At 50.3% G+C, this 24,190-nt stretch overlaps 6 protein-coding genes across 6 annotated transcripts; 3 read left to right on the top strand and 3 right to left on the bottom strand.

Annotated features, from left to right (window-relative positions):
* Positions 1-3,434: 3,434 nt before the first annotated feature.
* T069G_09829 (SAP domain-containing protein) lies at positions 3,435-4,369 on the bottom strand (the record flags this gene model as incomplete). The annotated part of the gene is made up of 2 exons (XM_056177039.1): positions 3,435-4,069; positions 4,213-4,369. The coding sequence occupies 2 exons, from the start codon at positions 4,367-4,369 to the stop codon at positions 3,435-3,437; spliced, it is 792 nt and encodes a 263-aa protein (XP_056025517.1).
* A 1,293-nt stretch (positions 4,370-5,662) lies between these two features.
* T069G_09828 (calcineurin-like phosphoesterase domain-containing protein) lies at positions 5,663-7,615 on the top strand (the record flags this gene model as incomplete). Its single annotated transcript, XM_056177038.1, has 4 exons — positions 5,663-5,677; positions 5,748-6,584; positions 6,653-7,179; positions 7,243-7,615. 4 exons carry the CDS (start codon positions 5,663-5,665, stop codon positions 7,613-7,615), a joined length of 1,752 nt encoding a protein of 583 aa, XP_056025516.1.
* Positions 7,616-8,476: 861 nt separating this feature from the next.
* T069G_09827 (tetratricopeptide repeat domain-containing protein) lies at positions 8,477-12,150 on the bottom strand (the record flags this gene model as incomplete). Its single annotated transcript, XM_056177037.1, has 5 exons — positions 8,477-10,038; positions 10,092-10,388; positions 10,441-11,100; positions 11,177-11,973; positions 12,026-12,150. 5 exons carry the CDS (start codon positions 12,148-12,150, stop codon positions 8,477-8,479), a joined length of 3,441 nt encoding a protein of 1,146 aa, XP_056025515.1.
* A 1,300-nt stretch (positions 12,151-13,450) lies between these two features.
* On the top strand, positions 13,451-14,479 carry T069G_09826 (uncharacterized protein; the record flags this gene model as incomplete). Its single annotated transcript, XM_056177036.1, has 1 exon — positions 13,451-14,479. The coding sequence occupies one exon, from the start codon at positions 13,451-13,453 to the stop codon at positions 14,477-14,479; it is 1,029 nt and encodes a 342-aa protein (XP_056025514.1).
* An 817-nt stretch (positions 14,480-15,296) lies between these two features.
* On the top strand, positions 15,297-16,947 carry T069G_09825 (nucleoporin FG repeat region domain-containing protein; the record flags this gene model as incomplete). Its single annotated transcript, XM_056177035.1, has 2 exons — positions 15,297-15,987; positions 16,055-16,947. The coding sequence occupies 2 exons, from the start codon at positions 15,297-15,299 to the stop codon at positions 16,945-16,947; spliced, it is 1,584 nt and encodes a 527-aa protein (XP_056025513.1).
* Positions 16,948-20,417: 3,470 nt separating this feature from the next.
* T069G_09824 (SPRY domain-containing protein) lies at positions 20,418-22,066 on the bottom strand (the record flags this gene model as incomplete). Its single annotated transcript, XM_056177034.1, has 4 exons — positions 20,418-20,909; positions 20,964-21,388; positions 21,455-21,760; positions 21,814-22,066. The coding sequence occupies 4 exons, from the start codon at positions 22,064-22,066 to the stop codon at positions 20,418-20,420; spliced, it is 1,476 nt and encodes a 491-aa protein (XP_056025512.1).
* Positions 22,067-24,190: the final 2,124 nt, after the last annotated feature.

Here is a 24,190-nt window from a genome sequence, read left to right as displayed (position 1 = left end):
CCTCAGCGAGTGTGTACATATTGTCAAGTACTTTTTGAACCTGGCAAAAGAGGCGATTCGTCAATATTTGAGGAGAAGGGCGGCTGCTTCTGCGCTGCCATTGGCTACTATTTTTGATTTTCTTCCAATCACTTTGCTCGACCCAACTGAATGCTTTCCCGTCCCCTGCTCGCCAGGATACCCCCGATAACCAGAACGCCTCGTTCTCAACATCACTAGCAAACAAGGAACGTACCCCAGCATGCTAATTACACAACATGCCTCAGCCGTTTTGCAACACAAATTGATTATATCGCCATTACAAAACCTCAACTGGAATCCTTGAGAAGTCGGACAGCTTGCCGGGTTGGGCCTCGTGATGATTTTCCGTACCCATTTTGCTGATCAAAGCCCGGCAGAGTACGGAGCACTTGATCCATGATGGCCAATATGATGAGCAAATCAAGACGGCGTGGTACAAGAATACAATAATAGCAACAGGTCTTCCTTTGCTCTCCCTGCATCCGCACGCCCTGATCCCGAACGCTAAGCATGCGGCAGATGTCGGGACAGTCATTCTCCAAAAGCCGTGCTTTGTGTATGCCTTGGCCCAACAGCTCGGGGTGCACAACGGAGCTGAAAGCTGCATTCAGGGCATGGAAAGCTAGTGGCGACCTGGATGAGCTGGCCATGTCTATCAGTCACCGACCGACTGTTTGTTGGCATCGCATTGCATCTCTTGCATATCTGGAAAACGAAAACGAAATGCCAAAGCCGACATCAAGATGGGACGGAGGCAACCGGTCTAATAATATCGACACGCATTGACGGTGCTTCGCCACACTTGGCCACAGCTGGGAACAAAGTGAGGCTTGTGACGTGGCACGTCCCGCTGTGGCCGCTCCCGCAGTTGGCCTGGTGGGGCTGGTGGCCTGTGGCTGATGTCAAATCGCCAGATCCAAGGCCGGCGCTTTTGCTGACGACATTTTGGAGGCACAGAATTGCCATCTTTGCCATCGTATGCAGCCATTGCATTCATGGACCTTCATGACGTGTCTCGTTGTCTTTCTTTGTCTTTTGTTGTCCAAACATGGATCAATGCATTGCAAGAGTCGCTCTCGGGACCGAGACAAGGCATTCTGGACTTGGGCTGACCGGTGTCGGCTTGTCAAGGCATAATATCGCCGGCATTGTTTACTAACACGGCACATTACCGAAGAGGCATATACCTGTTCTTGCGTGTATCGTATGCTGCTATTGAAACCACAACTCTCTCACAGCACGGCTAGCGAATCAGGCCATGGCCCCTGCCCTTCCAAACCTTCACACCCTATTTGCCCATCGATCAATATCAAAGTGCGCAAGACGCCAGGCGAGGACCCCATCTCGCTTTAGCTCAACAAGGGTTTCCGGCATGCCATTGGCTCCCGGATTTCGACGTCTCCAAGTAACGTGACGAGAAGTGCCTCACTGTCCAACGCCATCCAACCACTCCTTGGGCCTTCTGCCTCTTCTGCACTGAATCATGGCTGCCGACTGGGTCTACACACGTGGGGAACAAGGCACGGACGTTGGCTCGCCGAGGTGAAATCTCTGCTCTCTGCTCGTCTCACCTCCAAAATCGACGACCGAGCGAGCCGCTAGATTCCTTGGTGTGGTTGGGGCGCTTGATTACCAGTGGAAGCAGCTTTTCTTACTCGAAATGCGGGATTAGCGCGTTGGTCCCAGACGACTTCTCACGGCGACTTGGGATGGATCTTTTGTTGAACCTCCTGTTGGTCCATCCGTATGACACATCATGTTGGTGGCGGAGTTGAAAGGGCTGCCCGGATGCCGAGTGATTGGCCTCTGTTGACTGATTGACGCAGCAGCTGATATCTGACTACATGTAAACTACCTATTCTTTGCCCCCCCTTCTGCATATTTCTGGCACGACTCTTCTTTATGTTGGATGTCTCGGACAATCAGCTTAGTCTGTTGTCATATTGGCCAACCGTCCCTTGACCTGCAGATATCTGATATGAGCCTGGGCATGCTCGAGAATGAGCTAGAAAGGGCGCACTCGGGCTTTCTCTCTCATCTCGGTCTAAGTCGAAAGTGGTGTTGACGTCTGGCAACGAATCACCATCATGTCGACGATACAACCTCATGTCTGTGGCTCAGCTGAGGAGAAACCGAGCAGTCATCCCCCTTTCTCCCCCTTCATATTCCCGTGCTTTACTCCGTTGGCTTGACTGCTCCTAACACTTTTGATGCTTCTCCCCGAGAATATCCTTCTTAGTCTGATAGCCAGCATCTTCTAGACCAGATGGCCTCACCAAGATATTCCTCGCTGCTATTGGTCCTTCTGTCAAAACCCACTTCCAGCTGCCAGTGCGACTAGCGACATCCATCTCGCCTGCATTGCCCGGCGCGTAAGCTTGGCCTCTTATTCAGCGAGACCAAAGCCCACTACCGTCCAACTGAAACGGATGTGGGAATAGTAGAAATATGATATCTCGCAAAAAATCTCTGCAAGCTAGCTTCACGGACTAAGATTGACTTCCCGTACCCGTAGTACCCGTACGCAAGTACGAAAGTAGCAGTAGTACCGCCTTGCTTCCCCCCTAGTCATATAACTATTTACGAGTACTCTTTGATTAGACGATACATCACATTGGAGCGAAATAGATAAGCCAGAGAGTGTGGTGCCCGGAGGATCTCATCTTCCCGTGAGGCCATTTTTTCGTGTCTTTTTCGGCGAGCGGGGAGTGTGTGATATGTGTGATGGGAGCTAGGATGTGGGCATGGAGCGGAGATCACGGGTTTTAGTATATGTGATTGTGATGGCGTTTGTTCCCTTGTTCCCTTTTATGTTACGCATAAGGGAGGAGGATGTTACGCATAGGGGAGGAGGATAAAGGTGTTTTGTGGTTTTTGTTGTTGGAGATGTGCGTCTTTTTTTCTCTTTCTTGCTGCATGTGAAAAAGGGCACTTGTTTCCTATGTGAATGCTGCGGTGATGAGATGAAGCTGTCACTGCTGGGTCTGTTTGGGAGAAGGGCCGTTTATGGATCAAGGGATTTTTTGTTCCTTGTCGTTTGAGGAGAGTACCGTTGGTCAAAGCCGAATTGCGTCTTCGTAAGGTATCCTGTGAATACGGCCAACGTAATCATCGCAATCACTACATACTTCAATACAAGGGTCCAAGCAGCAACAGAAGCATCACAGAAGCAGCAGCATTATCACACAGCGAATTTACTCCCAAGCATTACAATGTAGCTTTCAAAACCGAACAACGCCGTTTTAGCCTCTTATTAGAAAAAGCGCTCTCATATGATATACATTCCCATTTCGTCCCTCCCAAAAAAGACCTTCTCATTACAAAGATAGAATTTCATCTCCAGATATTTCTCTTTTCCCCCCTTTTCCCAAAAATACCACAGCAAAAACGTTGCGGCTGACTTTTTGTCTTTCTTACGCTGCAGCAAATCGGGCAGCTCGCTTCTCGGCCTTTGCCTTCTCAGCAGGATCCTCTATGATGCTGCTGAACTTGGGCTTGCCGGAGCCCTTGCCGCCCTGGTTCTGATTGCCCTTGTTGCGGCCGCTGCGTCTCTCGTTGCCCGAGGGCTGCTGCTCCCTGCGGTCCTGGTTGCGTCGCTTGCCGGGCCTGTTGCCGTCGCCCTCTTTGCGGTCACGGCCACGCTTCAGCGGCCTCTCGGGCAGCGCGGAGTCGAGCCCGGTGGCCAGCTCCGAGTCGTCGACGCCGAAGCGCTTCGCCCGCTCGGCCAGCTTCTTAGTCTCGTCGTCGAGCTCGGTGCCGAAGCGCTTGGCCCGCTCGACGCGCTTCCTAAGCTCCTCGTCGGCGGTGGTGGACGAGAGCCCGATGGCAAACGACGGCGCGGGCTCCTTGGCCTCTGCTGGCTCGTCGGCGCCCTTGTCGCCGGATTCCTCGGCGGGCTTGGCCTCGTCCTTGTCTGTCGGAGCAGCAGCTGCGGCGGCGGGTTCTGCGGCGGGCTTCTCTGCGGGCTTGGCTGCCTGTTCCTTCTCAGGTTTTGAGGCGGCAGAGGGTTCATCGTCGCTATAGTTGATTTCGTCCTCCTTGGACTCAGCTGGGGGCGGGTCTTTGTTAGCATTCGTTGTCCCATCCAATGCTCAACGTAGTTTTCCCTGCTTCGCGCGTTCCAGCTCAACGTGATGGTGACTGTGGTGATGATTTGCGGCAAGGAAACGGAAGGGCGCAACAGCTACATACCAGGCTTGTCGGCTTTGGGTGCTGACGCGGTAGCGTTCTTCTTGTCGTCCTCCTGCAGGCGCGCAATGAGGTCGGCCTTGTTGCCCGTCTGCGGCAGCTTCTTTTCCGCCAGGAGCTTCTTCAGCTCCGGCACCTTGAGGGCAGTGTAATCGGCCATTGTGGAGAAAAAAAAGTCGGAGAGTTTGAAAAAGAATGTCGCGGTCGCGGTGGCGGAACGAATTGAAGGCTGAGGGAGCGGAAGAAGAAGAAAAGTCGGTCGTGGTCGAAATGGAATCAAACGAGGTGATTTGCCGGGAAGCGGCGCGAGAAGAAGAGAAAAAGGGCGATGGGGAGAGACGGCGAAGAGGGAGGAGAGAGAAAGTCGAGATGGGAAGAGACGCGATCTGGGCCGCTATTACGGAGACTGAATGGACGGACGAGGCTGGGGATCGTGATTTGCACCAGGAATGCGCACGGACCAGTAAGCTTAAAAGAGCTCTGCAAGCTCCAGGAACTGCTGCTCAAATAACTTGAACTTACATCTTTAAAGAGATAAATGGTTGCTTCTGTTGAATTCTTTAAGTCATTATTTTATTTTGATCCATTAATTGCATTATTATTTACATATCCTCGTTCATGATGGAATTGCTGCCCCCAAATATCACTGTTTCCCCTTTCCATCTCTCCATATATGTTACCCGGGATCTTCCTTATAACATCAATTTTCAGCCCCCAAGTGCCAACCAACTCATCCCAACTGAGCAATAGCAACTGCAGCTGAACTCACCTCATTATTACTGTCAACTTACGCATCCTCGTAATATCCCTCTAGCAATGCCATAATAGTATGACGTTGGATTCCTTCACCGCAAATTGGCCAGTTTTGCTTCTTCGATCCCGTGCCGTGCAACGATGCCTCGCTAGCTGCTAGATCTTGCATTAGTGCCTGGTTGCCTCTGGTGCTGCCGGCTTTTAGGGGCCCCTCTAGCAAACTTACAGGGCCCAGAGCTCCCTACAGCTCCTGTAGTCCCCGCTGGAGCCAGGCCGTCTAGAACCCTGGCTGGGGCGGCTTGGCGACTTGGCTTCGGACCAATTGCGGTGGCTCATCTCGCTGTTCCCGGTATTGACCCCTTGACTGCGTTGCGTATCGAGTTGTTGAATTATTGCCTTATCATCGAAAAGTCGACACCTGCAACGAACCAGATATTCGGCAACCGACCAGAGCTTCAGCGTCCTCCCCTAGAGATCTCGAATTGCTGTATTGCTGTACGAATAGCGGCTTGTCACTGGCTGGCGTGTGCGCGCGGCGGCGGCGAATTGCTGAGGTGGCATCTGATCTGATATCCGAATCCCGACTGTGAACACCTACACGATGCTCGTTTGCATGAAGATGCGATACTAAGCAGATCTTTGCTGCGCGGCGCATCCCCGAGACCCGATCCTACTGTTTGATATCCGGCCTGCAGTCAAGATGACGCGACGTATTGTATGCTGCTGGCCCGTTCTACTTGCGCAGGAGACTTGAGACTTGAATACTGACAAGCTGCTTCCATCAGGTTCGCACGCTCACGCAGCTGGGCGCCGTTGCATTCATCACCACAATCATCATCTTCTTCCTCGATCGCAACTACAGAGTCCTCCCCAATGCTCTCCACAACTACATGCCCTCCCACCATCCTGGCCTGGTAGTCACCGACATTACCATTGCGACCTGCTCCAGCCTCAAGCCCTTTTCCTCCTGCGAACTGAACCCCAACGAGTGGCACCGCATCGAGAAGGAACTATACCTGGGCAAGACGTGGACATCGAGCGCATACCTCCACGTCCGTCGCAAGCACGAAGAGGAGTTGACGGCTGAAGATGAGGTTGTCGTCGGCGTCTCTGTCGGATCGCTAAATCCCGGAGACGTCTCTGACGGGAACGAGCACTGGGAACCCCGGCCGGGTGGCATATGGCTGAAGCGCTCTAGAAATAAAAAGTCGAGCGACTCGGATGCTGCTGTGACGGATGTCGATGTCATCTTTGGCGACGACGCAACTGAGGCGCGCAACGGATGGGGGATTGTTGGACGACCTTTGCATCTTGGCACTGGTGGGAATCTCCTTAGCGCACATCTGACTGTGCGGAGGGGACCTCCCCATGAGGTGAAGAAGCCGAAGCCTAGAATTCCCGACAATGGACGGTTTAAAATCATGCAAGTGGGAGACTTGCACCTCAGCACCGGCGTTGGAGAGTGTCGAGATGCTGTCCCAGATGGCTACAAGGGGGGCAAATGCGAGGCTGACCCCAGGACCCTCGATTTCCTTACCAAGATGCTTGACGAAGAGAAGCCTGACTTGGTCATCTTGAGCGGCGACCAGGTTAATGGAGATACAGCCCCTGATGCACCTTCGGTATGTTGTCCTGCTTTGATCCAACTGTGTAGATTCATTAGAGTCAAGATGCTGACCTTGGATTATAGGCCATATATAAATACGCCTCTCTCCTGATTGAGCGCAAAATACCCTATGCCGCCATTTTCGGCAACCATGACGACGAAAAGTCCATGTCGCGCGAAGCCCAGATGGCCTTGATGGAGACGCTGCCATACTCCCTATCCCGAGCCGGGCCCGTCGACGTCGACGGCGTCGGCAACTACTACATCGAAGTCTTGGCCCGTGGCCACAACGACCACTCCGCCTTGACCATCTATCTCCTCGACACACACTCTTATTCCCCGGATGAGCGTCACTACCCCGGCTATGACTGGGTGAAGCCGAACCAGATTGACTGGTTCAAGAAAACGAGCGCAAGTCTCAAAAAGAACCATGATGGATATACCCATCGGCATATGGACATTGCCTTTATTCACATTCCACTTACCGAGTATGCGGATTGGGATAAGCCCCGTGTGGGAGAATGGAAAGAAGGCGTCACTGCACCCGTCTTTAACACTGGATTCCACGATGCTCTCATTGCCGAGGGCGTCGTCATGGTCAGCGCCGGACAGTAAGTTAAACCACTGAAAATTCATACGGACTCCCTTGTTTTACTAACATCATATCTCCCTAGCGACCACGTCAACGACTACTGCTCCCTCTCCTCCCACGGCGACGAGACCAAATCCTTCCTCCCCGGCTGGGAAGAGAAACTGCCCCTCTTGTCGGAGAAGAAGCCCGACGACGTCCAAAAGGTGCCCGCCATGTGGATGTGCTACTCCGGCGGCATCGGCTTCGGCGGATACGCCGGCTACGACGGGTACGTCCGCCGCCTGCGCCTCTTCGAGGTCGACACCGAGGAGGCCCGCATCACGACGTGGAAGAGGGTCGAGTACGGCGATACCCAGGCGCGCATTGATCAGCAGATTCTTGTGGAGGCTGGGAAGGCGTATTTTGCGCCGCCGCCGCCACCGCCTCCGGAGGAGCAGCAGCAGCAGCAGCAGTGAAGAGATAAGAGTACGGCTGGTTATATATTATATTATCGTGGGGATGTAAGGGAATTGCTGGAAAGTGAAGCGGCTAACTGGTAACTCTGTCACTCGTTGGGTATAATGAGTATTGTTATCATTGTTTTGGCAGCTATGCAAATGAAGAGATTCAGCTTCTCTCGAGTCTTATTTGATGGGATGCGAATTTTTTTATATGAAATGGCGCTGGAGAGTTGGGACCGGCTCAGGATGGACATGACTGGGAAACATTTATATATAAACACACCAGATATCATCCACATATTGTCTCTCTACACAATTACTACTACCAATGAATACAACACAAGCTGGCTGTATGTGTGAATGAATGAATGAATGTATTTACTCATGGGAAAAGAAGACTTCTTAATTCATAGCTCGTTTATACCGAAAACACCACTGAACCCTGACGAAATCACACAGTAAACCGCCACATGAAGATCAAACCCTACCATCCCGCCACACTAACACCACGCGACCTCATCGTAAATAATAAAACTCAAAAACACCTCGCTAAACCCATCGTTAAAAAATCATAACAGCAACCAACCAAGCCCGAACGAACAAAGGTGTAAAAAAGAGAAAGGCTAATCAGAGCAGCTAGCGTACAAAGCTGCAAAAAACAAGACCAAAAAATTGACCGAGACAGGGGTCGAACCTGCAACCTCCTGATATACTAATCGTAGTCAGACGCTCTGCCATTGAGCCACACGGCCTGTTTCTTGTTATTGATTTCAACTCCCAAAATCTCAATTATAGCCGGCACAATGGGCGAATAACATTCCTTTTCAAAACTCAAAGCCATGGAGACAAAGAGTTATGTGGTAGAAGAGTGGAGGTTTATAATGTCCCTCTCCTTCTCATCTCTCGCAAAAGCCCCATCAAAGCCAAGACTTTTTCATCCCGACAATCGTCGAAAAATGGCTCACTCTCATACATCTCTCGCAACTTGGATCCCGTCTCAAGGGCCTCTCCTTCACGGTACAGTTCAGTCGCCGACTTCTTTATAGCAAGCACATCGAGGTAGAGTTTTTCTGCCTCGGCAAACGCCCGACGGCGGGAAGCATCCCGAAGCACGGCTTCTTCTTTGTATCTGTTTGAGTGACCTGCCTGAGTGATGGTATTCATCGAGTTGAGCGTTAAACGGCGTCGGGCTCGCGAACGAAGAGCTCGTGTTGGGGTATCTGTTCCGGACGAGATAATCGAACCCGTCTCGTCTTCCTCTCCCAATGAGTGGGCTCGCCAGCGACAGCTTAATGCTAGATTTTCCATCGTAGCTGTATAAAGAGGGTGAGCTCTGCCCAGTGAAGCGGCCATGATATCCAGAGCTTTTTGATACTTTGTCTTGGCATCTTCGTAACGACAACGCATATCATCAATAACGGCCAGCTTCTGCATCGCATGAGCTGTGCTAGGATGATCGGCTCCAAGGGTCCTGGTTTTGATCTCAAGCGACTTTTTGTAGAGCGCCTCGGCTTCGTCTATCGCGTTGCTCTCTTTGGATACATGGGCAAGCTCATCGAGAGCTTCAACGGTAATGGGGTGGCTCTGTCCAAACATACTTTGGTAGGAGATGTATACCCGACGATATAACGCCTGCGCCTCCTCCATCTTCCCCAGCTGTTCCAGCGTAGAGGCGAGCTTTTGCACCGTGCTCACAGTCGCCGCATCTGTTGGACCAAGCTCTGCCTCTTGCCTGTGCTCGATAATTTCATATTGGTCCTCGACATAATCAAAATCCCCCAAGGCAGCAGCGGCTGATACTTTTGCCAGAGCCACACGGAAGCCAAGAGCTTTGTCGATAGACGCCAAGTCAATATTCGTCAAGACTTCTGCGCTCTTTTCGTGTTGTCCTGCTTGTTGAAGCAGCGATGCAAGAGATAGGGAGGTTTCGATCCTTTCTTTAGCATCCAAATTCGATTTTTGTCGTAGCGAAAGTTCAAAGCAACCAATAGCTTGGTCTATCGCACCTTGTGTCATGCATACATTTCCCAATACCTGCCATGCGACGTCATCCTCATCGTGTTCTAGAATCCCAGACCAATCATCATAACAAGTCTTTGCGTGGGGAGCCATGATTCTTCCAAAGTCGTGGATTTCCGGTAGACTCGACGAAGCTGTCTCCTTTTCCCGGATGCCATCTACGCAGATGTTGCAGGCCAGCCATGCGTTTTCCTTTTGTTCTCCATCTTTGAGTGTTGCCCGCACATATTCACGGGCCGCAGGGTCTAGTCTAAAAGTTTCAAACGATGTTGTTGAGGAATTTGTGTCTTGCGATGCTGAGGGTGAGCTGGGCGATGAAGTTGCTGACGGTGGTGGTGAATCAGAAGAAGCGGTCTGTATGAAGTTTTGATCAAAAAGGTATTGCAAAACGTCATCAAGTCGGTTTGCATCTTGAAATGCTGTTTATCAATTAAAAATGAGTTCGTGATGGGGTATTCTTAGGAGAACGCACCTCTAATTTCCGCAAAAGCATCCGTAAACCGTGCAGGCGTGTGCTTTGGCTCTTTGGGCCGACTGAACAAGGCAACAGGAATGACTGTGTATGAAAGCATTGCGCTAACACGAAGTACTGTTCTTGTGACGGAAGACTGGTCCAGCGTGGAACCTAGTATCCGAAGCGGCATATTAGAATCAAGCTCCTTCTGGTATTGGGAGATTTCGAGTCCCTTTTTGCTGATAGTAGAGGCAGCAATGGCTATGCTCTGAGGGTGACATTTGAGCTGCCGTACTAATCTATACGCTGCTTCGCCTGCATGGAGCCGTTAGTTGACTCAATAACTCGAGGGAATGGTTCAAAATACCTTCTGAGTCGGCCCCCAAAGACTCGACCCCAGCCGCAGAACGAAGCAGTTCCACTGCTTCTTCATCCATCATGGGCCCGATACGCAATTTCTTTCCCCATATACAGTTGCTACTATCCCTTGAAGTCTGGATAATCTTACCAGTGAGCGTGAGGGGAATGAAGTCGGATATATCGAATGATGGTTCAACATTGTCGAAAATGAGGAGCCATCGGTCATTTTCAGGTCTCATCAACCAATCTTTGACGGCTCGGACCACAGCCTTGACTCTCAATCTATCTAACTGTTGAATGCTTTTTACTTTGAGCATATCTTCGACTCCTGTGAGTCCAAGTTCGTTTTCTACTCGAGTTCGATCAGTGTTCTTGGAGTAGTACTGGACCAGGTTATTGGCAAACTCCAGATAACTCGTAACGACTGTATCCCAACTCTCGGCCCAGATCCAGAAGACGAAGGAAAGCTCGTTCTTGTTGACCTCGGCGTAGTCCCTAGCAAGAGTAGTCTTGCCAACGCCAGCATCTCCCCATAGGCCGGCGATACTGATGTTCAGGGCTTGCCGATCTGGGGACGGTTTGAAGCTCGCCTCGACGAGTTCGAGCAGACTATTTCTATGTATGATGACGCCCGGGTCACCGGGCAGCCTGTATGGAATATCGAAACCTTCAGAGAGGTATTCCAGGTGTTGATCTAGATCCACATTAGTATTATTGACTTGAAAGTGAAACTGCGCGCTCACCCGTCACATGGTCAAATGCCTTTCGCTTCGTCTCCAATAGCCCGGATTCTTTGGCTTTATGTATCATTTCGCGGAACTTTTCTACAAACGTCTGGTAGTTTGCATCGCGACCCTCAAATTGAATCAAGCCCGAATGAGTAGCGGACAAGCCAATCTGCACACCATCTGAGCCAGACATGGAATGCCGCTGTTCGACGACAAACCCATGCTCCGACCGCTTCGTCTCATGAAAGGAGAGCTGCGGCAGGGCCGCTGTGATTGCCTTGAACGCTTCCATCTGACTTTCCAACCATTCGATATCATGCGCCTGCATGGATTGCCCGCGAGTAGAACTTGGATGGTCATTAAACCCCGATGTCGTCCTTCGAATGACATGTGCAAGCGGTGTTGGCGATAGTGGTCTCCCAGGAGACAAGGTCCCCAAAAATGCAACTCCACAAGTCGACAGCTCAATGTCTTTGAGCTCTGCATCTATAGCCTCGCTGGAGATTATGAGAGCGCGCTTGACGATCCACCCGCCTAAGCTATGCGCAATGAAGAATAGTGGTCGTTCGTTTGTCCCATCACGACTGCGTTGGCTCCCTAGCTCTTTGACCAAGTCCAAGGCCCTGCCATAAAGCACGTTGCGTACGAGATACCGGTAGTTGGCTCCATCGGAAATATAGCCATAGGTCATGATTCTTGCGTTGGGAATATCCTTTGCGAGAAGGTCCTCCAACCAGGATTTGGACTTGCCGCCCTCAAGCGAGATCCATGATTTAAAGCCTTGTCCACCAAGGCCATGAACGGCCACGATGCTGCATTCACTCCGTTAATTAACATATCAAGGGACGAGATATCTGAACATACTCTATTTCTGCATCTTCTGGGTCCTGCACGACCTGCAAGCCGCTTCCCTCTGAGCTTCCTTGTCGTGTAAAGGCGCCCCGTACGCGATGGAATAAGCCCTTGAAGGACGACTCTCGCGAGTCCATTTGGTCAAATATTGGGCGTCGAGAATGTTGTGGTATGGTTGATCTTTTCACTGGGCATTTCACAACCGATGGATTATAATGTGCAAAGGCGAAGCTCACGAACTGTAAAGACAAGATGATGGAAGTGTCAAGTTTGGGAGTGGCACAAAGGAGCTGAAAGGGAGAGATGACGGCCTGACAACAACGAAGGAAGTGTGGCTGGTGCACAATAAATATAGAAGCTGATTCCCTGTATGAGCTTATGGTTATAGTGGCTGAGGATGCTAAAAGGTTAGCATGTGCCTCCATGTTTCTTACACAATTTACAGTTCTACTTCTGATTCATATCAAGCCAACGTACAGTACCACCCAAATTCATTCCAGCCCTAAAGTTCATGGCCTGCCATCGCCAGGCAGACTCTGGGACGAACTGGTTGGGTTGCTATTTTGCTGGTTTGGCTCATGGGACCTAGTGGCGCGAGACTCCATGCCGGCCATAGCCATCCTGTGTTAGCCAACATAGGTACGAGTACCAAAGCCTTTGCAGGCGAGAGTTGGCCGGTGGTGACGATGAAAAACCAACTGTAAATCAGAGAGTTTGCTGAAATCGACAAGGAATAGCCTAGAATAAAGGTTGTCCGAGGAGGCTGCATGTACCTGGCGGAATCAAAGTTATACCTCTTATAAGCGCTGAAAAAGAGTCGGGTGTTGGCATTTGGATCAAGGCACACATCCTTGCTACCTTTGCTGCTCTTCTTATTGGGACTTGCTTAACATAAGGCATCTATTGTCAATACCAATAAAATACTCAGCAGACACGAATACGCTTCCTCCCCGGCCCTTGAATAGCCGCTGCCTCGTTCCAGAGCTTCGATGACTGGCATCAATCTATATGTGGCGCAGCGAGCACACACCGAATCACAGGGCGAAGTTAGACCTTGTGGCGCAGCCTAAACTTAGCAAAAGTGGCGGCCTCTCCAGGAACAACGACGTCACATGCCACATTTCAAGGCCATCAACCATATATGACTGATGCGGCGAAGCCTTTCTGAAGAAAACCTCGGCGATTGCGATAAACGTAGTCTAATTAGAAATAATGTCTTGAACTGTAATATTCGAATAACTATTTATTATTCACCGCCAGCTCGAGACTCACCGACTTCTTTTACACCAATTACTTGCATTACTAGCTCTGCTGGAGAAAGTAAACAAAGTAGCACAGCTGAAATAGCCCTAGCAGATCTCACCTGCCGCTATTGCTTCTACCTATATCCATTGGCTTTAATACTCCAGTCTCCTGCTTCTCTTTTTTCCTCCTACAATGTCCACGGCTGTTGTTATAAATCCGCAGTCTCACAACCGCCATCTGCCTTCAGTCGGCTCACATACACACCGTCATATCAGCAACAGCAGCTGTAACACCACCAACAGCAACACCAAACTTGCCGCAGACACGATGCCCCACGCTCACGAGACGAAACCTCTCTGGCTCATCCAGCCACGCCTCGATGCCGGCGTGTATCGCGACAAGCTGATCGGCAGCGTCGTCAAATACCCAGACCTTCCCACCGAACGCCATATCCCCTACCGAACGGGCGCAAAGCTGCCCCGAGACATTGTATCGGATCTCGACCCGAAGCCCATCCAGGTGCGCAATGTCAAGTTCTGGACCCGTCGCATCAAAGATGCCGGCGTATCGGCGTCGCTCAACGAGATTCTCGAGGCGTTTGTGGACCGGGCCAAGGAGGACAATAGCGAGAAGATGGCCACGGTAGCGAGGATATGGCACATGGATTCGCCGGGCGAGAAGTTCAAGGAGCTTCTCAAGAACAAGGAATATTTCGAAGAGCTATTCGAGTTGCTGCGGAGTAACCACGACCAAGGTTACTTTATCACCGACATCGTCACCCTGACAAATATGGAAATTAATGATTCAACCGGTCGCTTGTCAGGTGTCGGCGCTGAAGTCAAGGTGCCCATTCCAGAACCTACCTTGAACGTCAACATCGGTGCTGGAGGCCGTTTCCAAGTCCTCCGAGAAAAGGGCTACTCGGCATACTATGAAGAAGAGACCATTGTCTTCCTCGGATATCGACTGGTGCGGCTTGAGAAGGTTGAGGGCACGAGGGCGAAGCTCGGGCGCCTGTTCCTAGGCTCCAAGGCCGGCTTTACAGTGCGTGATGGGTTCGACTATTGGCCAGAGTTGGTGGAGAGGGCTGTGGAAGGGAATGCAGAACCGTTCCTGTCAGCGGAAACACCCAAGGAAGAGAAGAAGGAGCTTGGAGAGGAAGAGGTTGAGTTTGAAGCTATTGTTGACGAACTGGGGTTTGATTTTGAGGTGGTGGGATAAACTGCATCTTGTTCGCATGGCATTGGCGTTACGGGGCTTTTGATAATATTTATATATAGCAGATCTGCTCTATCTGCTGGACGAACTGCATCTAGATAATAAGGTTATGATAATGATGAATTTGGGCAGTTTGTTCCCTTTACTTGAATGTCTTAACAATTACCAGAACTGCATAGAGCTGGGTGGCTGCTGGGAAGACGCTATTCAATTCAGCACACCTCTTTGATGGTCACATGGATTTGATCCTATGATAGCCATAGATAGGTATTGTGCACTTCTTTTGATGATCCCCGCAGATGTCAATTTATGTCCATAAATTGAATCAATTATTCACACTCCACAAAGCGTATAAGCGTCCGATGTTAGAGAGGTTGGATCCGATGAGGTGAGACCCATGCAGACCCGTTTCCCACGTTTTCATGATCCCACTCTGTCGGGTCACACTTTTGGATACTCTTTGCAACCATCAGATCGGATGGTATGGAGTTCAGCCGCACACTCCTTCGCTTGACAACCCCTCCCTTCTGCCTTTATCTGTTGGTTCACCCCTGTCATTCACTTCTGCATAGCCCCCATACAATTGGTTTGTCACAGCCAGTTAATCAAAATGAAGCAATAGATTTCAGCTCCTGCATGTTCAGGTTCATTCTTATTGGGGTCGCGTATTTAGCGCCCGTGTAGCCAAATCGAGCCATCCATCATACAACTAATTCAACGCAGCGCTTATAAGGCTGCCATGTCTGCTTTTCGAGGCTACATTTGATGTCATTCTAAACTATTCCCTGCCGTTACATAGCCGTCATTTTGAGCCAGTACAATGGGTTTGACCTTTTACGAAATCGACCCCAGTGGGGATACGCTTCTCATCCTCCAGAATGCAAATGCGCCATTTGCAGTTCTTCCATCATCAGGACCACAAGCAAAACAGAAAGCATCCGACTCAACTCCAGACGATAAAACAGCAGGCAAGGCGCAGGATTTAGACAACAAGCCGAAAGAAGAAGGCAGCAAGCCCAAAGATGCAGACAGCAAACCGACAGTACAAATGCGCCTCTCGTCGAAGCATCTCACATTAGCATCCAAGTATTTCCAGAAATTGACCGCCAATAATTGGAAGGAGTCCAAGGAGGCCACGCCCGAGTTTAGCTATTCGTATGTCATCAACGCCAATGACTGGGACGAGAAGGCGCTGCTGCTTTTGATGAACATCATCCATGGGCGGACCTCAAAGGTTCCGCGATATATTGACCTCGAGCTGCTTGCCAAGATGGCCGTTTTGGTCGATTACTACCAATGCCACGAGGTTGTCGCCTTCTTCTCGCAGACGTGGTTGAGCTCCATATTTATCGTTATTCCGAGGAAGGGAGAAAGAGACTTTATGCTCAGGCTTGTCGTATGCTTGGTGTTTTCAGAGATCTTTAACTTCCAGCTATTGACAAAGACGATTATATGGGGGGCCACTGGGCCTATTGATTCGCTTGGCCTACCAATCAAACAAGATATCATAGGTATTTAAGAGAAAAAATTCATGATGCTACGACACCGTAGTGGACATTAGCTGACCTGTGGTTCTAGACGCGCTCAACGACTCACGAGAGTATGCGATTGAGACTGTTGTAGCTGAATTTTTGAAATTGAGGCAGCGCCTGTGCGAGGATCAAATGTGCTCGTTCGAATGCTCCTCCATACATTTGGGCGCTCTCCTCAAGGCCATGTCCAAGATGGGCCTCATGGATCCGATCCCAACCAGCCCGTACCCAGGCCACAGCCTGTTGGCCCTGGAACAAGCCATCCGCGAAATCAAGGAGCCAACGTGGGAAACGAACTGCCCGGAGAGTTCTGCTTCCCCAAAGGAATCTGCGAAGACGTCTGAGAAACCTACACCGGGACAGTCCAGCAATGATTCTGATGGCACGGCATCCACAAGCACAAAGAACCCTTTCCCTCCTCACGCCGCCACCGCTCCAAGGTTTGGTTTCCCTACTACTTCATCTGGAGGTCTGTTTGGCAATACCACTTCCGCTCCGACTGGAAGTTCAAGTCCATTTGGTAATAATGCCAATGCCAATGCCACCCCGACTGGGGGTTCAAGTTTATTTGGCAACAGTACCAATGCCACTCCCTCTGGAGGCTCAACTTTATTCGGCAACAAGGCCACTCCTACTCCAACTGGTGGCCTCTTTGGCAACGCTACTACAGCTCCCTCTGGGGGTCTTTTCGGCAATGCCACAACCGCTGCTTCTGGGGGATTTGGCACAAATGCTTCATCGGGGAGTCTCTTTGGTAAACCTATTTCATCGTTTCCATCGGGTGGTCTCTTTGGCAAACCCGCTTCGTCCGATCCTGAAGACAAAACTAAATCACCTCCTCCCCGCTGCAGTCTTGCTGCTAAAACGAGCCCAATCATTGAGGAGCTATTTAAAACATTCAATGGTCTAGATCTATATGACTATGTCCAAAAAGAGTGATGTATGGCTCATCATGTTGGTATTTTGCTGGACATGGAAGATGAGCGACTGTTTCTCCGGAGTAATGATGTCTTTAATGATGCATACATACGATGCATATAATCATGAATATGTACGTTTTACTTCAAAGCAATTCACTAATGTAATAAGCTGCGAGAACTAGTTCAATCAACGGCTATATTTCCATCCTTTGGGTTAAATGACTACATACGTAACATGTAATAAACTCTAGTAGAGGAACAAAAAACTTTCAGGGTTGAGCTTCAATATTAGCCCATTACCTGTCCTAAATCCATTCATAATCCTCTTCCTCTTGGATATCAACATTTTGCCAACCATCAACGTAGTCCATGACAGCAATAACATCATACAAGTCTGCCGTCTGGGCAGAAATTCCATCCCCGCCAAGACAAGTGTCAGATACCATACGTACCAGATACGATCGCGTCGTCTGAGGAGACGGAGAGCCACTCAACTCCTCTTCAGACGGAATCGTCCTGTGCAAACGGAAATACTTCCTCCATTGGCGAGACAGATCCGCCACCTCATCACGATTGTACCAGATACCCCCAGGTATATTGGCATTGATGATATTTTGAATCAGTTCCCTTGTTTTGGAAATGAATTGCTCCCGGTCCCTTGCGATACACGCGTCGACAGAACCTCTGCTCAGATATCCCACTAAATTATTCTACGCCGACATTAGAATCAGTTCAATTTCCACTTCAATAACATGTAGCACACATACCATGGGCGGGATAGGCAGAAAACAGCCCGTTGCTCCTGGTCCTCCGGAAGCTGTTTCTCCTGATCCAGTCCTCGACACAGAACCAATACCTCCTTTGATCGGTTGTGTAGCTTCAATCTCTTCGACTGGTACTCGTAACAAAAGATCTTTTGCATACACAGCTGCGGTCATTGCTGCATATCCCTGCCATTCCTTGTTCTTATGAGTATCTGAATAATCGCATATGCCTCGGATCACCAAGCAAGGGAATACATTCATCAACCCTGCGGCTTCCATTTCAAAACACAGCACATCTCTTTCTTCTGCAAGCTTGTCCCTAACCTGGGCGTCTTTCATTGCCTGGTTTGCTGATACAATTAGGCCGTAGTGAATGGCAGGATTGTCGTGGTCATCATCCCGGGGCTCTCTCCTGACTATACGTGATGGGTCATCTCCACAAAGCTCTGAGCAGGGCATTTCACTATCTGCTGGATGGATAAATGTAGATTGGTATAATATGTCGCTGCCAAGGAGCGGTCGCTGGTATTTCTTCCGAAGCTGAGGGTTTCGTTCTATGATACTCTCGATAGTCTCTTTAATTTTATGACCACTCGCCGTATAGTCCGCCAGGAGGTTGCTCGCGGCTGAACGTAAGACACTGGGAGGCTGGTTGAGAGACCCTGTGATCTGGAGTGCTTGATTCTGGATTGTTTTCTCATAATCATATCGTAGCACGCCACCTCTTCTATCACAACTTGAAGGTAAGCTCACCACAACGTCACCCAGCCGAATGTCGTGGTTCTTGCTAGGCGCACCACCCCCAATGCCAACCATCAAGCGAATTTTCATATTGGGGAATGTGCATAACATTGTCGCAGCAAAGATTGTTGCGGCTCTTGTTCCATTCTGTCCATCGGGTAAGATAGCTAAAACGACGTTATGGTTTGCAATTTTCCCCAGTGTATAGTTGTTATTATCTCCTTTGCCAACATTCGTGAGTTGCTCATGTTGCTCATCCAAAAGGCTTTTTGCGGCCACAAACTCCGTGCTTAAAGCACAGATCCAGCCTACTGTATAACTCTTCGGGTCCGCCATGTCTACAGGGACGACTTTGGCAAGAGATAGAAGACACTGTGAAGCTCTCAGGGCGTGTTCAAGCCCCGTATAAGTAAGTGTAGAACATATTGCTGAAGCAGAACAATACCTGTACTTATGAGGGCATCTGAGCCCGGAGAATAGAGAGGGGCTAGGCAGTTATTCCTGCAGCCAGACGTCAACCCACATGCAGGTTACACTACTTTAGGTATATATCGACCATACACAGCTCGACTGGAGCCAAGTCAGAAGTGTTTCAGGTAGGCCGGATGGGGTCATGGGGTCATCTATACACATTTTTGTAGTGTGTGTCTGATGTATCTGAAATCTTAGTAGCGGACGGCATACTCGCGTGATCCCTTCTTGAAGGCCATTAGATGGCTCTTAAGACTAGAGTTGCCTACGGTGTTACATAAGTACTCACTATGCCAGAAGTCGAAATATAGCGGTTTCGAGGGTTGCTCGCGTTATTCCACTTGATCACTCTGGCCTTGACACATGGTTGTCGGTGTATAACCAGGTATGACTTCTAAATCTTTCTCAGTATTTGAATATTGCCCATAGAGCTTAAAGAAATACCAGTCTTGACACTTCAATGCTTCGAATAAACGCCTGTCTTTCCAACGACATAGATAAATATGCAAAGAAGTGATTAGAGTTATCTAATCCCTCTCTCCTTGAAGCTACAGAGGGATGAAGTAGTGTGTAATATTTTCCCCATGCAAATTTTGATGCAGCTTCGCTACTTGTATGGACATATAGTCGATCACAAGTGAACTCACATGCTAAGCAGTGGATTCAAAACACACACAACGATCCTAGTAGATGGCACTAACATTGAAGCTTAATATTAGCTAGGATCACCGCAAACGATCAACGCCAATCCTCGAGAATGCAGCCCGCACGTCACAATTACCACAGATCACACAAATCACCTAAGTACACAAACCGAACAAAACAATGCCAAATTGAAGCCCTTTTTACTATTTAAACCAACTATCTACACCTCATGCCACCTGAAAGCACTAAAACAAGTCCTTCCAGTCTTCCGCCTCCTCCTCCACAGTTTTAATCAAAAAAAGAGAAAAAAAGGCAGAAAACAGCAAGACAGAGGAACAAAAGGAAAATTCAAATAGTCGCAGTTTTCGCCAGGGCCTTCAAGAGGTGGTATCATGTTTCATAGTTTCCTCCCAGGAAATTCCATGGAAAAAGGTGTTTCCGTCCATAGCAGAAAGATATATATATAAAAGGGCGGACCTGTTCTAAGGTGCGGAGAGAGGTTGAGGGCTGCTAACAAATATAAAAAAACAATCAAGACAAAAAAAAAAAAAAGCCCCAAACGATGTGTATCCGTCGTGACGGTAGATCCCAATGCTATTCAAACTCCAAGGCGCCCGTGCGAGATATGTAACAGTGTGCAAAAAGTGTGTGTTTGTGAGTGTGATGGCATGCGTTTGTGTGTGTAGAAAGTGCCACTGTTGAGTAGCTTGGCTCCATATGTTCAGTTCAACCCTTGACTCCGTGCTTATGATGTAAATTGGTGAACCGGGTCGATTTGATGACTCTTCTGCAGGGTCTAGACGTTCGGTGTGCTTTCGTGAATTCGTTTGCCAAGTGGGTTGCGTAGGCTGTCTCTTAACAGCCTATTTCAGCTAGATGAGGACCCGCTCTCCGAACTTTGGACTGAGGCTTCAGACTCAGAGCTGTTGCTTCGTTCACGTCGAATTGGGCTCGCTCCCTGTTGTATCGCGTCGCTGTAACTCGGGACAGGATCTTGGGGCGGGGCGGGTTGGCCATGTCCTGCAGGCCGGATTGTTGCCGAAGATTCACCCCTGCTGCGAGTCACAACATGGATGAGAGGAGCGTTTTCATCCTCGCTGTCCGTGCTGTATCGGCGGTTGCGATTCTGGGTATAGGTTGGACTTGAATAATCGGGCGGCGGGTTGGTGGCGTCTTCGAGGTGGAGCTGAAGCGGGTTGCCGTCGAAATGCTGTTCGTGTGCAGGGTGTGTGCTGCTGCTAGCCTCACCACCTTCATCGGATGGTACGAGCTGGGCAAGCGAGATGTCGGTTGGACTCCTGACAGGACCAGGGCTGGTGGGAGGGAGAACCCTGAAATTTCCGCTGCGTGATCGTCCGTGCTGTACGTTGAGATCATTCTCGCCAACTCTAACGCTGTATGGCGTGCCGCTGACAGAGTGTCGATGAGCCCGCCCTTGCGCAGAGGTAAAGCCATCCTTGGTACCGGTTTCCAGAAGGATGCTGCCTTGCTCAGAGCCATACGGGGGCGGGGGAGCCAGGCTGCCAGTGACCGGGGCCAGGCCCCATTTCTTGACATTTGCCTCAATAAAGACGAAACCAGACTGACCAAAGTTGACGTGAACTGTCGCGGGCCCGTTGGCCCCGATAGCCGGGAAGAAGTTTTGAGACTTTAAGCCATGAACCACTTCCTCGAGCTTCTTGCCGTTCCGTGTGAAGAAGATGACGCCCGTTCGAGGTCTGTAGCCAACACCGATAACATCACCAGTGACAATCTGGGGGCCATACGGGGTTCGGCTGAATGGTTGGTTGTAGTGTCGTGAGCCGTTTGAATGGTAGGCAACGGAGTACTTGTGGAAGCCTATCGTGCGCTGTTAGAACCGGGTCGCAAGGCAGCGCCATAATTAGAACAGAGAGGAAAACTCACCAGGCAGTCTAAAGAGAGGGTATGGCTTGGTGGCCATACCAATAGCAACAAGCGTGTTCTCGGGCTTTTCGTAGACCTTGGCCTCCCAGTAGTAGACGTCGTTTTGCTTGGGCACGGGCAGGTTGCTCATGACGGTGCACTCGGAATCGAAGAATTCAATCTCGGTTCGGGCCTGGACGAAGCAATTTGCAATTTCCAGCTCGGGCTCAAACTCCCAGGCGGACACGCCCTTTTCCTGGATAGCAAGATATTGTGAGAGCGAAATATCGGTTTGCGCAGACTCTGGAGGGTTCGCAGTGACGAATGCTACAATTCCACTGTCAGTATGTTGGCTATGTTGCGCAGATGGCTCGGTGTACCTTTGGCTCTCAGGTATTCCGTCCTGGACATGTCGTCCATGTTCTCCAAGGCCTCGGCCTCTTCCCTCGCAAACGCCTGTTCGTCATCGTATTCACCGGGTCGGCCGATGCGATCGAGGATGATTCGGCCGGAGCCAGCGCATCCGGAGGCCCAGAAGATGAAGATGACGAGGAAGATGAGGACGATGGAGCCAAAGGAAGACGCCAGGCCGATGATGACTCCCGTCAGGGCCGAAGATGGTGACGTCGTCATTGTGATGGAGTGCTTTTTAATCAAGTGCCAGCCGAAGCGATGGAACAAAGCAAGAATCTAGCATTCGCTCGCAGCGAAAGAGAAGAAAAAAAAAAGAGAGACTCCGAGGAGCCAAAGGACGAGACGGCGTCTCCGCCGCGACGGTCGCGGCGCTGCGAGTTGTCGACGGGCGTGTGGTGAGGAGGCTGCGGGGGATGATGCTGCTCCAAAGCCGGATCTGCAGTCGAGTGCGCAGGCGAGCGATTCCGCGGAATGTCGATGTTCGTAGACGCAGCAACCAAAAAGTCTCGAGTCGTCGCTCGTACGATTCCAGCAAGGAAAGAAAAAAGAAAAAGAAAAAAGAAGTTCTCTCGATCGGACCGTTCCGGAGCAGCCGCTGCCAGAGGGCGAAAATAAAGTAGTGGAGGGTTGATGGAAAGATTGCGTTTGGGCGGACACGGACGGTGGTGCCTCGCCACAGAGGGAGAGAGAGAGGCGAACGACTCGGGAGATAACGCAGCCAGGCTGTACTGTAGCGGATTACTCGTGCTAGCGGGCAAGTGTACACACGACTGGAGGCTGCTGGTAGAGCCCAACAGCAGCTAGCAGGGACTAGAGCGGCAGCGAGCAGCGAGTGGCACAGCTAAACAGCCCAACTGGCGCTTGGCTCCCGCAGGGGCCCAGAACCCAGAACCGCTAAAGTGAGAACCCGTGAGGGAATTGAGGAGATGGATGACGATGTGGGAGAGACGGGCGTAGGTACGAAGGAAAGATTGGGAAGAAAAAAGGGACCAGAAACAAATGAAGGAGAATGCCGGAAAGGGGAAATTGTGTTTAGACAAAGGAGATTGCGTCAAGTAGAGATCCAAAAAGGAAGAAGAAAAAAGAAGCACGACAAAAGACAAAAAGAATGCTGAGGATTGGATGTTCGTTTTCCCTGGTACGATCCCCCAGGCTACAGGTAGAAGGACGAGACGAGAAGAGGATAGAACAGCAGAAATGTGTCCCAGCTGGGCAAAGGGCCACTGGAGGAGCTGAAGCTAGGCCGGGATCGAAGAGAAACGCAACGACGAGAGGCTGGGTTTGAAGAGGCAAATCTGTGGGGCCGCAGGTGCAGGTTGTGGAATCTGGAATGTCAGGTCATGGAGAAGAGCGGGCATTGTCTGGAGGGAGGTACTGGGGACCCGGGCGAAGCATGTGCACGCAGCAGGGAGATACTTGGCGTGTTCAATGCATCAGATAGTGTCTTGTATGGGTTTATAGTGGAAATATTCATCTGCTTAGCGGGGAAGCATAAGTCCCTTCCGTTGCGGCAGACCCCCGACGAGTCGGTACTCAATACCTCCTCCCGCGGTACCTTTGGCATTGGTGCTAGCGGCCTGTGTGACGCAATGCGGATGACAAGCAGGCAGCCTCGTGAGCAACAAAACAGCCGTGCATTCACGCATCGAATTGAATACAGCGTCTCATACGAAAACTCATCCTCATCTTCATCCTGCATCGTCGCATATGAAACCCCCCAAGCACAGCGTCTCGCAATGCTCATACCAAAACAACTCCATTTCAATACAAAGCGACCTTCAAACCTATTGACCCCTTCGGACGACCCGGGCGCCTAATCCAGAGTACCGCCTCACCTAAAAAAAAGTCGCCAAAGACAAAACCACCCCTGTAGTTTCACCCTCACAGCCCGCGAGTTTCAAGCCGCTTTCATGCTGTCTCGCCCTGTCAATGCACCTCCTGCTCCCCCAGAGGGGGTTCCACGGGTGCTTATGCGTGCCATTTCTCGCTGCCGTGCCGTCTTTATTTTCTTTCTAAATTGATCCGTCCAGGGATTGGACCTCGTCAATTGGATCCGCGCTCCATGGAACATGCTGCTGCTATTCATAGCAATCATAGCCGCGTCTCCGTCAACAACATTACTAAACCGTGTAATGAAAAGACAAACCCAAACAAACCTTGAAAACAAATAAATAAACGCCACCTATCAAATTCTGTAAATAACTCCTATGCCAAACACTCACGAAAATGTAACCTAACCGTCCAACACGTCCATAAAAAAACACAGACGCGACGCAAGGGCGGGATCGGACACGCTCTGTTCCTGTTCCTGTTCCTGAGCACCCAATCTCCGCGTACACGTAA

The sequence above is a fragment of the Trichoderma breve genome, chromosome 6, assembly GCF_028502605.1.
Source record: "Trichoderma breve strain T069 chromosome 6, whole genome shotgun sequence".
NCBI lineage: Eukaryota > Fungi > Ascomycota > Sordariomycetes > Hypocreales > Hypocreaceae > Trichoderma > Trichoderma breve.
The sequence above is the reverse complement of the archived record's forward strand: the minus strand, read 5'-3'. Positions and strand labels throughout refer to the sequence as shown.